The 17,277-nt window shown below is 40.3% G+C and overlaps 1 protein-coding gene across 1 annotated transcript in view; it reads left to right on the forward strand.

Annotated features, from left to right (window-relative positions):
* USH2A (usherin) overlaps nucleotides 1–17,277 on the forward strand; it is a gene marked incomplete at its 5' end in the record, with an annotated part of 1,334,617 nt that overhangs the window by 175,218 nt on the left and 1,142,122 nt on the right. The window contains one exon of the mRNA XM_082250984.1: nucleotides 9,387–9,517. Coding sequence (XP_082107110.1) covers nucleotides 9,387–9,517 — 131 coding nt within the window. The remainder of the gene's footprint in view (nucleotides 1–9,386; nucleotides 9,518–17,277) is intronic.

Here is a 17,277-nt window from a genome sequence, read left to right on the forward strand (position 1 = left end):
AACCCCTTGATCACCCCCGTTATTAACCCCTTCCCTGTCAGTGTCATTATTACAGTAACAGTGCATATTTTTAGCACTGATTACTGTAGTAATGTCACTGGTCCCCCCAGAAGTGTCAAAAATGTTAGTTAGAGGTCTGATCTGTCCAACACAATGTCGCAGTCCAGCAAAAAATCACAGATCACCGCCATTACTAGTAAAAAAACAATAAAAATTACATAAATCTTTCCCATAGTTAGTAGACGCAATAACATTTGTGCAAACCAATCAAAATTGGTCTAAAATGTTAAAAAAATTGATTTTTAATTTTTTTTTTTGGAATGTCATATAGCAGAATGTAAAATAAAGTTTTTTATTTTCAAAATTGTTGCCTTTTTTTGTTTATAGCGCAAAAATAAAAAATCGCACAGGTGATCAAATACCACCAAAAGAAACCTCTATTTGTGGGAAAAAAAGGACGTACATTTTGTTTGGGTACAGCGTTGCACGACCGCGCAATTGCCCATTAACATAATGCAGTGCATGATCGCAAAATAGGGCCTGGTCAGAAAGGGGGCAAATCCTTCCAGGGCTGAAGTGGTTAAACTCTGGCCTTTTGTTGGAGAACTACAAACCTTGTCTTTCTGTCTTATCAGGTTATTAGCTGAGGAGGCACTCTTGGATTTATAATCTCAGCAGGACTTCATTTGGCATACAAGGTTAACTTCAGAGGGACTTTGGCTGCATTAGTGGATTTGAAGGCAACAGACATACATTGCTAAAAAAGTGAAACCAATGCTGCTAACTGCACATGTAAAGCAATGTGGATAAATGTCTGCCGATACTGATGACTCCTCCCATATATCTGACATCAGCACTTCTAGACTGGGGCTCTCCTCCAACCCCCAACTACCTGAGCTGCTATGGGTATATTAATACCACTGGGTCACGTGATAGGCTGGTAGACAGTCCTCATCCCTGTGTAAGCTATGACTAGAACTTACTATGAGTTTACTGCTTTCACTTCTGGCAGCTGAATGGAACAATGAAAGAAGAATCTTTGTTAGCTTGCAGAATTACCTAATAATCTTTAGCATTCAACACCTCTGGGTGTGTCAGATACTTTTACCTGCTGCCTGCTATGGTTCAGCCCACCAGACTCCATCTCACTACTGTGTTCCTGTATATCTGTAGTGGTGGATCTAACAAATTTAAAATCTAACAAATTCTGATGTGTCAGATGCTGAAGTGAAGCTCTGCAAAAGATCAAGATCCGTTAGTATCAGATTTAATGGCAGCAGGACTGGTATTATTACTCTGAAAATGGAAGATCCTCTTTACTCATAGTTCATTCTTCCCCCAAATACAAATAGCTTTCAAAAGTCATTGCAAAAAGGTTAATGAAAAAAAATAAATAAATAAAATAAGTGTCCTGGCTCTTGCTTCCAATACCTACAGAGGTGCAAGCAATACCATTGCCTCCCAGTGAGAGTTGGGCACTTGAAATCCCCTGAGAATGAGCTCTTACAATAAGCTGGAGCATATTTTCAGTTTTGACCTCCCAGCTTTCCTGGAAGGCACAATGATGTCACCTCACCTTTTGGAAGCACCAGAAGCTGGGTCAAGGTAGTTTTTAATACAAGTTTTATTAAACAGATTTTTTACAACGGCACAACATGGAGGGAGGAGCCTGCTAGTGGAGCCAACTCCGACGGCCTGCTCGGTTTCCGGATCGCCGCCCAGAGGGATGAGTGAGGAAACGCTCGTTCCCCCGGCCTGAATGCCCGCCTAGCCGGATCCCGCTGCCTCCCCTCGCTAACCCGACGGCCCGCCCCGGTCCTAGCTGGGGATCCAGCTTGAAGCTTGAAGGAAGGAGGACGGACTACCTGGGTCCCTCGTACCCGACCGAGATCAGCTGTCTCCTGGAAAAGCGGCCGACGAGTGCTGCAGTTGCAGCCGACTCGGGGAAAACCGGCGTCCAGGAGAGAAGGACCTGATCGGTTTGGACACAGCTAAGTGGCTAGTACTGGAGGGATCCAGTCTGGAGAGACCCGGTAGCATTGGAGACCATAATCACCCCCTCCATACCACAGCAAAGGGAACTTCACAGAACAGCCGATGGGGACTGGTGAGAGGGGAAACCCCCCCGAATTTTTTTATGTTTGATCTCAATACCAGCTTTTCCTGAAAACACTGTCATATTATCATCCATGAGTGTATAGCTTAAGAGCTAACGGGACTGTTTTGAAAAATGTGCGGGATTCGGCTTACTTAAGTGAGAGGGGAAACCCCCCAGAATTGTCTTACGTTTGATCTCAATACCAGCCCTTCCTGAAAGCATTGTCATATTATCATCCATGAGTGTACAGCTTAAGAGATAGCGGGACTGTTTTGAAAAATGTGCGGGACTCTGCTTACTTAAGTGAGAGGGGAAACCCCCCAGAATTTTCTTACGTTTGACCTCAATACCAGCCTTCCCTGAAAGCACTGTCATATTATCACCCATGAGTGTACAGCTTAAGAGCTAGCGGGACTGTTTTGAAAAATGTGCGGGACTCTGCTTACTTAATTTGCTGAATAATACACATGATACCTAGTTCATACTGACAGTTTGGAGGCAGGGAGAGGAGGACCATATGCCGAAAATGGGAAAAGAAATGAAAATCCACCTATTTTTGCTGAACACTTTTAATCCCTTCCCCATGGTCAGTTAAACGGGAACAGAACTAAAAAAATGCTTTATTTCAGAGGACGGTGATAAAAGGAGGGAATCCCGAAATATTACCTGATCCCCTGGGTTATATACAAGTGGTTACAGTCACATAGAGCTGGAACTATCTGCAATTGCTATACCGGTTTTGGTGGACTGCTAGGGCACTGGCTGGGTGCCTCGGAGGAGAGTCAGTTAAAAATCGTCGGGCCTTGTATTGAGGGTGGAAGACCCGGCTTGGATAGCCTCATATCCCACTCTGGAGAGGCGGTGGGGGAGACATAAGAGGAGTATATACTGTGGGTTCATTCCCTAGAGCCGAATCCGAAATGAAAAATAAACCGGCAAAAGAAGTAGCAGGGAAACCTGCAAAAATTACAGCAAGCCCTGGAACAATTAAAAGGTACATGACACCTGAGGGAAAAGGGCAAAATACACAGCCAGAGAAACAACCGGTCGTTAGACCCAAACAAAATACAGAGGGAACTAAGAAAATCAAGAATCAAAAGCATATAGGAGTAAGTGGAGAAGAAAGTCTAGAAGTGTCAAGAGAAAGTATTCTAACAATAGGAGATGGAGACATGAATAGAGAAGATGAATTAAGTGAAAAAGATTATCCGCCATCAAAATCAGAAATGCGGGAAATGTTTGCTAGCCTTGAAAGATCCATCAAAGCCGAGATGGCTACCTTACACGTTGACTTTGGGCATATCTTGGGTAGAGTAGAAGAAACAGAAGAGATGGTGGAGTCCTATGGAAAAGAGTTAAAAAACCTAAAAGATCAAATGAGGAAAATGAAAATGGAGCAGAGAAATATGTTATACAAAATCGAAGATCAGGAGAACAGAAATCGAAGAAAAAATCTGAGAATAAGAGGATTACCAGAGAAAGGGTCGACAGAAAATTTAGGAGAAACTCTGGAAAAGTTATTTAACCCTTTACTGGGAAAGACGATCACAGACAAAATTTAATTTGAAAGAATACATAGGTTGCGTAAACCAACTAATTTACCAAAAGAGAAAACAAGAGACGTGATTGCAAGATTCCATAAGTACGAGACAAGGGCCCAGATCTGGGAGAAAATGAGAGACAGACCTGAATTAAAATATGATGGAGAGGATATTCAGATTTTCCCAGACCTGGCAAAAGAAACGATTAACAGAAAACGCATTCTTAGACCAATGATAGACGCACTAACGAAAAATTATATACAGTACTTCTGGAATTATGCAGTAGGTTTAGGAGTGAGAAGAGATGGGAGGACAGTACTACTTAGTTAACCAGAAGGAACCCAAGATTTCTGTGAAGCAGTAAACATACCACTCATAGACATTCCAGGCTGGACAAATCAGGAGTCTCCAGAAGAGGAAATAGATGAAGGAGAGTCGACCCAGCGGAAACAGAAGAAAAAGTCAAAAGCAAAAGAATCAAGAGGATGAGGAGGGACTGAGGGGACCTGGAGGGATTGGGGGGAGAGGGGGGATGGCTGGTGGGAGTGGGGAAGAAGGGGAGGAGCAAGTAAGAATATAAAATGGGTGGCCCTATGGAAATCAGCAGGCCGTCACCATAAGACCCAATATCAGGGAGGATGGGAGGGAATGGCGACCACTGGCAGAGCTCGACCTCGGCCACAAGTCGATTGGAAAGGGAGGAAGGAGAATCGACGACCCTGATGGAGGGACCGGGATTAAATATGCCCCCACAAGGGAAAGAGAGGAAGGGGAGGAAAAGAGGGGTGGGGGAAATGAAGGGGGGAAGGGGGGAGGGGGGGAGGGTAGGGGTGGGAGGAGGAAAGGGAAGGAAAGAGGGAAAAAGATGTCAAAAGATCCAATTGTGTCCTATAAGAAAGTACAAGAATTAAGAGAATATAGAAGGAAAGAGAAATTAAAAGGCTCAATGCTCTCCTATAGGGATCCTCTGGATTTGTCTAATAGTTTACCTGGTCACCTTAGAATCAGATGGGTGACAGGGGAAAAAATAATGAAGATTAAGAAATAATGGTTGTAGTTAATATACTATCATATAATGTCCGAGGTTTAAACTCTCCAGAAAAAAGGAAAATTTTTTTAAAAGAAATCAGTTATTTGAAGGCAGATTTGACATTCTTACAAGAGACTCATTTATCCCACGCATCCAATATTAGGCTATACTCTCAGAGCCACCCTATCTGGTATTACGCGGACTCACCCGGGAGGAAGTCCAAGGGGGTTGCCATCGGCATTTCCAGGGGCCTTGGACTTGCTCTAGAGTCGAGACTGGTAGACCCAGAGGGAAGATACCTCTTTTTAAGAGGAAAAATAGGAGACGAAGATCTGACCCTAGTAAATATATATAGTCCTAATGAGAGACAAGTAGACTTCCTAGGTAAAGTACTGGGAAAATTAATGGAGTTTAAAAAAGGGGGAGTGATACTGGCAGGGGACCTCAATCTCTGCCTCAACCCTAAAATAGATACTACATCAAAAACCTTACGGAATAATAGAGTACAGGCAAAGAAAATAATGGAAAAATTATTTACAAATCAATTGGCAGATATCTGGAGAATCCTTCATCCTAAAGATAGAGATTTTACATGTTATTCAAGTGTACATGGAACATACTCGAGATTAGATTACATTCTAATCGAACACAGATGGATTGAAAGGGTAAGCGAGGCAGAGATTGGGGTCAAGACTTGGTCAGACCATACCCCCATTACGGCAAAAATAAAAATGGCGAAAGAGTGGCCTAAGATGGACGCGTGGAAAATAAATGAAGAGATTCTTAGAGATAAAAAGTGGGAAAAAGAAATAGCGAAAGAGTTGGAATTCTATTTTCAAATAAACGATACAAAAGATGCACCAAAAGATATAGTATGAGAAGCTCATAAAGCTTATATAAGGGGTATATTTATCTCAAAGGGGGCCCAAAGGAAAAAAGAAAGAATAAAAGATAAGATTAGGTTAATGACAGAAGTACATCAATTAGAGCAAAAACATAAAAATGCTCAAGATGTATCAATAAATAACTTACTTGAGGTAAAAAGGGAAGAATTGAAAGATCTGTTAGAACAGGAAATTAGGCAGGAAATGAAAAGATGTATAAAAGAAAAATACATTGAAAGTAATAAGGTGGGGAAAAATCTGGCAAAAATCCTGAAAAAGAAGAAAGGAAAAAAATTTGTAGATAAAATTAAAAATAAAAATGGGGAAATAATTCAAACAACGACAGGAATAGCCAAAGAATTCCAAAACTATTACGCAAATCTCTATGCAGTAAAAAAAGGTGATATACAGGGGAATGAAACAGAAAGGAGGGAGAAAATCAAAAAATACCTTGTAGACGCTGGATTGACAAAGATAGATGAGGAAAAATTAGCATTCCTGGAAAGACCAATCTCAGAGCAAGAAATAGAGAGAGCCATTAAAGAAACAAGTTCAGGTAAAAGCCCAGGACCAGATGGGTTTACCATAAGTTATTATAAAAAATTTAAGGAAATCCTAATCCCAAGATTTAAAGAATATATAAATGGAATAGGTACCCAGTACGAGATGAGTAAAGAGGCCCTGTCAGCATCAATCCCAGTTATACGGAAAGAGGGAAAAGACCCGTTATTATGTTCTAGTTTTAGACCCATCTCCCTACTTAACGTGGATACCAAATTATTCACAAAAATATTGGCCACTAGGATGAAGAACCTAATGAGGGAGTGGATACACAATGATCAAGTAGGATTCATCCCGGGCAGACAGGGACGGGATAATGGGATAGAAACCATATTGTTGATTAACCAAATGGCAAAAAGTAGAGCTCCCAGTCTACTCCTGTCAATAGATGCGGAAAAAGCATTTGACAGAGTAGACTGGGAGTTCATGATAAATACCCTAGTGGAGCTGGGAATAAGATCTAGAATGTTGGCCTGGATCAAAACTTTGTATAATCAACCAACCGCAAAAGTAAAGGTTAACGGAGCTTTATCAGATTCTTTCAAAATGTTCAACGGAACAAGACAAGGATGTCCCTTGTCTCCGATGTTATTTGTTCTATCCTTAGAACCCCTACTGGCAACCATTAGGAACAGCGTGGACATTGGGGGTATAAGGGTGGGACAAGAGGAGCATAAGGTATCTGCCTTTGCAGATGATATCCTGCTTTATATAAGTAATCCGAGGATCACCCTGCCTAACATAATTAAAATAATGAAACAATATGGAGAGTTATCCAACTTAAAAATTAATCAAAAAAAATCAGAAATATTAAATATCAATATCCCCAAACAAGAAGAGGAGATATTAAAAAAAGAATTTCAGTTTAACTGGAGAAAAGATGAGATTAAGTATCTAGGGATTAAATTAACCCCAACCCCAGAAAAACTCTATAAAGTGAATTTTCTACAACTTCTGAATGAAATAAGAACAGAATTAAATAGATTATCTCCAAGAATTTTTTCCTGGATAGGGAGAATAAATACGATAAAAATGATAATCCTGCCTAAAATCCTATACAAATTCCAGATGATCCCAATCTCAATACCTCAAGTATTTTTTAAAACACTTAAAATTCTAATATCTCGTTTCATTTGGAAACATAAAAAGCCAAGGGTAAAGTTTGCTACACTTAGTAAAGGAAAGGGACAAGGGGGACTAGCCCTACCCGATTTTAAAAATCATTATTTTGCGTCAATACTCACAAGGGTGATAGAATGGACAAAAAAAAAAAAGTGATAGAAACTGGGTAACAATAGAAAGCACGATGAGTGGTACACACCTAGCAAAAGTGGTATGGATACCTTTGAGGTTTAGAAATTTGGACACTAATGCTCACATAATCACACGACATGCTATTAAAGTTTGGGATAATATACATAAAAAAGAAAACTGGAAGCACAACTCACCATTGATCCCTTTACAGGGCACAACATTTTTTGCACCAGGGGAAGAGAAGGAATTAGGTAAATGGATAGAAGAAGGAGAAGCACGATTGGGGGACATAATAGAGAAGGGGAAAATCATAACCTTGGCAGAGTTAAAACAAAGGAAAGGAAATTGGAAGATGAATGAGTGGAGATATCTTCAGTTGAGGCACTTCACATTGACATTACCTCAGCCACTGAGAGATATGAACGACCTCCACCCTTTTGAGCAACTATGTCTTCTGGATAAGATAGCAAATAATATTTCAAATGTGTATAAAATACTGTTAACAATAACAAAAGAGAGAGGACTATCATTAAAAGAAAAATGGGAAAGGGACCTTGGCCCTTGTAGTAACAACAAACAGTGGGATAAGAGCCTTCAATTAGTACATAGATCAGCGATAGACACCAACACTGAGGAGATGAACTATAAATTGCTCACAAGATGGTACAATGCTCCCGATAAGGTAGGCAGAATCCAGGCAGAGAGCTCAAGACTTTGCTGGAGGGGCTGCCAGATGATAGGGACTATAGCCCATATATGGTGGGAGTGCCCTAAAATTAAAATATTTTGGAGAGAAATTATAGACTTGATAATTAAAATTACTAAAATAGATATTCCTATGGATCCTTGGAAATGCCTATTCCATGGAACTCATATGTCAGTGAAACAATATAAAAAAACACTACTCCCCCATTTATTAAATTCAGCCAAGAGTCTAATTCCCCTAAAATGGCAAAAAGAAGAACCTCCCTCCAGTAAAGATTGGTTGATTAAAGTAGAGAAAATTAGAAGGTTAGAACAATTGAGAACCTGGGAAGAGGAGGAACAGGGGAATGGAGAGGAAATTTGGGATGAATGGCAAGATTTTAAGGGTTCAAGGGAATATAGAGATTTAATAGGAGTTGGATTGACAGAAGAGATAGGGGGGGGGAGGGATAAGGGAGGGAGGAGGGATAAAGGGGGTAAAGGGTAATATGTGAATAATGTGCATGGATAAATTCTCCAGTGATTGGAGTGTTGTAAATATTTTTTTTTTTACCTGAAAAATTTAATAAAGAAATATAAATAAAAAAAAAAACAGATTTTTTACAAAAAGGTTTATATATGGGGGCAGTGGGGCTGTGAATAAAGCAGACCTTTAATTTTCATGGAAGGTGCTCTTTAACAAGCTGGCTCCTTTTTGAGTGTTTTAGTAAAAAATGTTGCTTTAGGCTACAAGTTGCTAAGCCTGTAGCTTGCACAGTACTTTGGATTCTTCTCATGTAACATTCCTAGGCCAATCGGCAAGTACAGTAAGTCAAATGCCCAGAATTACCAGGTATTTCTTCACTCCAGGTGGCTAAACAGAGAGTTGGTGGAGAAAAGGAAAGGTAAGTATGCACTGCTGGGGAGGGGTAGGATTTAAAGCAAGTCTGTCGCTTTGTCCTATGAGCTTTTTTTAGTTTTAACAATGGTATGACCATTATGATTATTTTAGCCAAGAAAAACAAACAGCACAAATCTGTTTCAACTGAAAAGTTTTGGATTCTGAGACTGGCCCTATGCTGCATGTCTTTACAGAAACACAACTTTGGGTTTTAGAGCAGATGGAAGTTAAATGAGGTAAAACATTGTTTGAAACAGGTTCATAGTTTCATATGCTGCGGATCACTACATTGGCAGGTAAAGCCAAAAGGTGCATTAAAACGGACATTGTAAAAATCAGAATTCTCCCCCCAGGAGCAAAGACTTTAAATCTGAGTCTTGCAGATGATTTTCATAAATTTGAAGATTAAGCTTGTGACCCCTATCTCTTGCAGGAAGAAACTGTGAAGTCTGCAAGGATGACTTTTTCCGGCAATTTGATGCCGACCCGACTGCCACTGACGTTTGCCAGCCTTGCAACTGTAACGAGGAAGGCACTGTTAACAAAAGTCAGGACTGTGAAAAGGTAATGATGGCAAATGATCGGGAGAAATTTGACCTTGGAGGTTCTGGTGTTTCAAAACTCCAGTGGATACTTATCCATACAGTATTGTGTTGACAGTGACACATATATAAACATTCTCAGTAGAATAAAGTGTCGCAGTCACAATGTGGCAAAATTTGAACAAAAGACAGCTTTTAAATATGAAGCTTTGTACTTATTTTTCCAGTGGGCAGTGACCCAGGTTTTTCCTCTCTTGCTGAGCTTTAAGCACTTTCAGATGTGTCATATAGCATGTTCTCGCTGAGCATTGTGGTTCTTCTCATTGACCTCTATGTCCTTTTTTACAGAATAAAGGCACCTACACACCAGCTTTGGTCTCTGAAGAATTGAAAATGCAGGGCAAGTTGAAATACTGGCCATGCATGTATGGGGCCATGGCAGGACAACAATAAGAGTAATAGGTGATTGGCCAGTTAAGAAGATAATGCTGATAGGTCAATTAAATACATTTAGATGATTGGACAGTTAGTTAAAAGTTATAGTGGATTGGTTTGGCCACCTTGAATTTATAACAGTTCCTTATAAAAACAAGGCAAATCCGTTAGTAGCATCAGTCAGCGGGAGCAGACCAAGAATTTGTCCCACCCACCCGACCCATAAGTCAATTTTCTTTCTTTATAATTTTTTTTCTGTTGGGCGACTTTGTTGCTGGGGTTGTTTTTTATTTTATATGGAGTAGTTATGGGTAACTTGGGCATGGTGGTGAGGAGGCCTTGTATTTCCTCCTCACTGGTTCCTTTTACCCTTTGATCGCCACACTAGTGCGCACCAACCACATGCATTGCACCTATTCACTTGAATGGGTCACTGTCGGGCGGGGCGATGCCCGCTGAAAGCGACGGGGGGTATTAATCTGGACACAGCCATGAAGCAAAGCATTACAGCTGTGACAAATGTACGCACTCGCCTGCTGCCTTTGCAGCTATAGAAGGGGGGAGTAGCGGTTGGGGGGTAGTAAAATCATGGCTCAGCTGTGGGGTATTACCTCCACCCAATCTCATGTGTGAACAAGCCTTAACTCTCATTAAAATTTTGGTATATAGCTGTAGGGTCACTGCAAGGGTTAGTATTAAACTTATTGGTGCTACATTTTCATTGGTTAGAGCAGCATTTCTCAGCTATTTAACCTCAAAGGAACACTTTAAATAATTTTCAGGTCTTCGGAAAACCCTTGCTAAAAATGATTATATCTAAAGTTCATTAGTGTGATCAACAAGTTGTATAAAGGTTTAACTAAAATGATAAATAACGTAGTGTAGTAGTGTGTAGTGACTACAGTGCTGCCCTAAAAAAGTGCATTCATATAATGAGCAAAACATTAATCTATTGTGATACAAAATTATCATATGGTAAAGTGCTAAAGATAAAGTGCTAACAGTGTTAAAAAGTGCTAGTAATATAAATGCTGAGTGCAGTATCAAATCAAATATTCCATATACATGAAAGAAGTCCATAAACTTTAGGTGAGTCTTGCTGCAATGTGAATCCAAAGTGGCGTGCTCCCCTCCTATGTGCCCCCACTCGCCAGCTGTATGTATAAAACAGGTTTTGATTATATAGACTCCTTCCTCTGCTTCCTCCACGTATTGGTGTTTGGCTGTTAGTGGTATCGAAATCTGGCATATGACCATATAGTCACTCCTTTCCACCACCTCCTCTCCTCCATTTCACTCTCCAAATGTTAACCAGCGTAGGTATCACCATGAAATGGACAGGAGAACATTCATAGTGTAAAACTGTTTATAAAAGAATAAACCGCAATTGCACTTGCATAAAAACAATTAATAAAAGCAGAAGTAAATCCAAAAGCTGTCTTGGTGTGTTCTCATGTAGCAGATACTAGTAAATGACTGGCCGCGCTTGACATGTTTTGCCCCTCCCACTGAACGTCTTCAGAAGCGAAGTCAGTCAGTGATTGGTCTATGTTTATATACAGTATGCGCGCTTCTACTCCACCTATGGAGAATAGTTTCCTGGTAGGTCATTTCAGTTACAGTTACATAGTTAGTCAGGTAAATAAATTCAGTAGGAAATAAATAAATAAATAAATAAATAATTCAGTGGAAAATCGTACTGTGGGAATAGGAAGGCAGTCATTGCTAGTTGTTGTTCAGTCGTTTAGTCATGTCCGACTCTTCATGACCTATGAATCATACAGCACCAGGATTTTCTGTCCTCCACTGCCTCCCGTAGCTTGCTTAACTTCATGTTCATTGTTTCAATGATGCTATCTATCTATCTTGTTTTCTGTCGTCCTCTTCTCCTTTTTCCTTCCATGTTTCCCAGAATCAGGGTCTTTTCCAATGAGTCCTCTCTTCGCATTAGGTGGCCAAAGTATTTGAGCTTCATCAGGATCTGTCCTTCCAGTGAATATTCAGGGTTGATTTCCTTCAGGATTGACTTTCTCCAACACAATAGATCAAAAGCATAAATTGTTCAGCGGTCAGGCTTCCTTATGGTCCAACTTTTACAGCCATAGGTTACTACTGGTAATATTATAGCTTTAACTATATGGTACTTTGTCGTTAGGGTGATGTCTCTGCTTTTTATAATAGTGTCTAGGTTTGCCATTGCTTTTCTCCCAAGAAGCAAGCATCTCTTAATTTCATGGCTACAGTCACCATTTGCTGTGATCTTGGAGCCTAGGAAGATAAAATCTGTCACTGTTTCTATTTCTTCTCCTTCTATTTGCCAATGAATGATTGGACTGGTTGCCATGATCTTAGTTTTCATAATGTTCAATTTCAGGCCAGCTTTGCACTCTCCTCTTTCACCTTCATTAAGAGACTCTTTAGTTCTTCTTCACTTTCTGCCATTAGTGTGGTATCGCATATCTCAGTTTGTTGATTTTTTCTCCCTGCAATCTGAACTCCGGCTTGTGATTCGTCGATCCTGGCATTTCGCATGATGTACTCTGCATATAGGTAAATAGGCAGGGTGACTATATACACTCCTTTCTCAATTGTGAGCCAGTCAGTTGTTTCATGTCCTGTTCTAACTGTTGCTTCTTGACTTGCATACAGGTTTTTCAGAAGACAGATGAGGTGGTCTGGTGTTCCCATTTCTTTCAGTATTTGCCACATCTTGTTGTGATCCACACAATCAAAGGCTTTACTGTAGTCAATAAAGCAGAAGTAGAGATTCTTCTGGAACCCCCTTGCTTTCTCCATTATCCTGTGAATGTTGGAAATTGGATCTCTAGTTCCTCTGCCTCTTTGAAATCCAGCTTGTACTTGTGGTAGCTCTCGTTTCACATGCTGCTGAAGCCTCGCTTGTAGAATTTTCAGCATAACCTTGCTAGCATGTGAGATGAGTGCAATTGTACGGTAGTTTGAACATTCTTTGGTGCTGCCCTTCTTTGGTATCTGCATGTAAACACACCTCTTCCAGTCCTGTAGCCATTGTTGAGTTTTCCAAATTTGTTGGCATATTGATTGCAGCACTTTAACAATATCGTCTTTTAGGATTTTAAATAACTCAGCTTGGATACCACCCCTTCCTCTAGTTTTGTTATTAGCAATGCTTTCTAAGGCCCACTTGACTTCACTCTCCAGGATATCCAGTTCAAGGTCGGAGACTGCATCGTTGTGGTTTTATGGAACATTTATATCTTTTTTGTATAGTTCTTCTGTGTCTTATTGCTATCTTTTCTTAATCACTTCTGCTTCTGTCAGGTCCTTGCCATTTTTGCCTATTATAGTGACCATCTTTTCACAAAACTTTCACTTGATATCTCCAGTTTTCTTAACTAGCTCTTTGGTCTTTCCCATTCTGTTGTTTTCCTCTAATTCTTTGCACTGCTTAATTAAGAAGGTCTCTTCTTGCTATCCTCTGGAAGTCTGCATTCAGTGGGGAATATTTTCTCCTTTCTCCATTGTCTTTTGACTTCCTTCTTTGTTCAGCTATTTGTTTGGCCTCATCAGATAGCCACTTTGTTTTCTTGCATATCTTCTTCTTTGGGATGGTTTTCATTGCTGCGTCTTGTAAGATTTCACACACTTCCTTCCATAGTTCCTCAGGCACTCTGCATATCAGATCTAAACTCTTAAATCTGTTCGTCACCTCCACTGAGTATTTACAAGGGATCTGATTTAGATCATTTCTGAAATGTCTAGTGGTGTTTCCCACTTTCTTCAATTCAAGCCTGAATTTTGCCATAAGAAGCTCATGGTCTGAGCCACAGTCTGCTCCAGGTCTTGTTTTGACTGACTGTATAGAGCTTCTCTGTCTTTGACTGCAGAGAATATAATCAATCTGATTTCTGTATTGACTATCTGGTGACATATATGTGAAGAGTCGCCTTTTTGGTTGTTGGAAAAGAGTTTTTGTTATTACCAGTGTGTTTTCTTGACAAAACTCTATTAGCCTTTGTCCTGCTTCATTTTGTACTCCAAGGACATATTTATCTGTTTTTCCAGATATGCTTTGACTTCCTACTTTAGCATTCCACTCTCCCATTATGAAAAGGATATCCTTTCTTGGAGTTTGTTCTAAAAGATGTTGTAGATCCACATAAAAGCGGTCAACGTCAGCTTCTTTAACATCAGAGGTTAGTGCATAAACTTAGGTTATTGTGATGTTGAGTGGTTTGCCTTGGATACGGACTAAGATCATCCTTTGTTTTTGGGATTGTACCCCAGTACTGCTTTCCTCACTCTTTTGTTGACTATGAGGGCTACACCATTTCTTCTGAGAGAATATTGTCCACAGTAGTAGATAAAGTAGTCATCTGAGTTGAATTAGCCCATTTCAGTCCATTTTCATTCACTAATTCCCAAGATATCGATGTTCAATCTTGCCACCTCCTGTCTGACCACATCCAGCTTACCCTGATTCATTAATCTTACATTCAAGGTTCCTATGCAGTATTCTTCTTTACAGCATCAGACTTTCCTTTCACTCCTCCTATCCACAGCTGAGAGTCCTTGCGGATTTAGCCAAGCTATTTAATTAGTTCCAGAGCTACTAGAAATTGTCCTCTGCTCTTCCCCAGTAGAACATTGGACACCTTCCGGTCTGGGGGACTCTTCTTCCGGTGTATATCTGTTAGCCTTTTGTTTCTGTCATGAGGTTTTCTTAGCAAGGGTACTGGAGTGGGTTGCCATTTCCTTCTCCAGTGGATCATGTTTTGTCAAAATTCTTCCCTATGACCTGTCCATTTTGGCTGAGCCTACACGACATAACTCGTAGCTTCACTAAATTACGCAAGCCCATTTGCCACAGCAAGGCAGTGATCCATAAATGGGAGTCATTGCTAACCCCACCCCCCCATATATCTTTATTCTTAACAATGTACTGACAACCAGTAGAAACACGGTAGCCAAAGCATTTTTGGGGCACCTGCAACACCATTACATAGCCACTGATCCCCATCGCACAGCTACTAAGCTTTTTGCTTTTCCATGCTTTCAGATCAAGTACCCCTTTCAGGAGCTTTTGCCACAATCCATATAGAGATCTTTTGCAACCTAGCCCAAGCTCAGATAAGGCCTAGACAGGGAGTGACTAAAAAAAGTTGTAACATGGGATGAGAAAAAATTGTAAATAAATTTTTATTAAAAAAATTTAATCCAGTTAGGGTTTAAAATATTTTAACCATTTAAAGGGCTACAACTTAGTAATTACATGTCAATTAAAAAGTTATCGAGAAAAAATTTAAAAAATAAAAGAGATATGAAATTATGTAATATCTGCCCAGAACAACCGAGTGCTGCACTCAATGAAGCCAAAAAACACAGTGGCAATAGAGGGCAAGGACAATGATTAAGGAACATTAAGAGAGAGATTAATAAGTCAGGACTGAAAGAGCTGAAATGAATTAGATGTTAGAGAGAAGCCATTGAGTGGAATTTTCAAGAGCTGACCCGAGAAAGATGGAAATGTGAAAGGTAGAAGGATTTAACTCATGAAAATTAATTAGCGTGTTTAAAGTGCTGTTTTTTTTTTTAAATGTGGCAAAACGGTGAATTGCACACTTTTCTTGCATAATGTGCAACTGCCAGCCAGAGAATATTTTAAGAACTTATTTGGTGTAGAAACTGTAGTTTAAAGGGGATTTTCAGGAACAAATAAAGAACCACTGAAGGCTAATAAAAGGCTGGAGGGTTAAAGAGAAACTCTTTATCTAAGCATCACAAACTAAAAACGCTATTCAACTAATTTTTAACCCCTTCATGATGGAGGTTAAAATAATCCTAACGTCTAAACACAATTTTGCAACTTTGACATATGTTAGTAAAGCTGTATATATCATTGAAACTACCTAATGTTTCCAAGTGGATTATACCTTTTTTATTTATTTTTTTTTTTTTTTGGACAAACTGAATTTTTTGTTTGGTGGTAAATGATAATAGATATCTCCTGATTTTTTATCAAGGGAAAACTGGTCCAAAATAGTAAGAAATTTTTTTTTCAAATTTAGCAGTATATTTCTTGCTATTAACACAATCTACCGCCAAAGAACACCCCAAAATAATTTTCCTGCTCCTGACAATTACTGCCATACCACACATGTGTATGTTATTTGTTGTTTGCACCTGTAGTAGGACCCAGAAGCAATGGTGCTGATTTTGATTTTTTTTTTTCTACCTAAAGTACATAGTGAGGTTTTGCACTACATGGCTGCTGCCTCCACACTGGGTGGTTTATATGGAAGGCGGGTGAACGGTGCCGAGTCTCCTCTATGGTACACCACTCGATCTGTACTGTGGGCACTTCCTAAAGGAGGTTATGCCCCCCACCCCCCTAGGGGTGAACCTCTTACCTCACCACCTTTAACTGATATATATGTATAATATTCATTTATAGGCACTACTGTACAGTTATTGAGGAGTCTGATGCTTATGACACATTGAGGGACTGGATACCACACAGGATTTGAACCTCAAGACCATTTATTGTCATTTTGTGCATGTGTACTTTTATTAAATGAATATCCTGTGGTAACAAGCATCATTCCCCTAAGAGTGAGTTGACTCTTCATATAACTTTATCTACCACCTTATAGTTTAGCTTTACTCCCAGCTAACTAATTATCATATACTAGACATTAAGCCCGTTAAATTAACGGGCGCTAGAACATATGGCTGACTGAGCGGCTCTCGCTTATCTCTTTTTTTTTTCTAACAACGCGAGAGCCAGCCGCATGACATAGCCAGCTCTGCACATAGCGTCCCTGTTGCCCTAGCAACAGAGACACGCGCAGAGCTTACCGAGCGGCTCTCGCATGCGAGCGCATACCCGCTGCGTGCCTGCGCACACCCGCCGCTTCAAGAGCTTTGGCCGGCCGCCCGACTGGGGTGTATGTAGGATATCTATTCTATATTAATAATATGTAAGTGTCTCTGCGTCCGTCCCTGTGTCTGTGGGATTGCGCTACTGGGCATGTGCCCCACTGACAGCCGTTGGGACTGGGGGTGGGCACCATGTCAGGGGCCCCAGAAGTAAGTCACACTGACCTGTGTAGGATGGGGAGCTCCATGACCGGCCACACACACAATCCGCACACCGACCGACCAAACTCACTGACAGCTCTGAGTCCGGGCAAAGAGCAGCAAGACTACAACTACGGAGAGTGGCCGGAGACAAATCATCTCCGCCTGAGGAAACCACTGCCATCTTGTGATATCCTACATACACCCCAATATAATCACCTCATCATATACTATACACCCCAGTATCATCACCTCATCAGATATCCTGATGATACTGGGGTGTATAGT

Source organism: Pelophylax lessonae (assembly GCF_965119305.1).
Source record: "Pelophylax lessonae genome assembly, chromosome: 3".
NCBI classification, from domain to species: domain Eukaryota; kingdom Metazoa; phylum Chordata; class Amphibia; order Anura; family Ranidae; genus Pelophylax; species Pelophylax lessonae.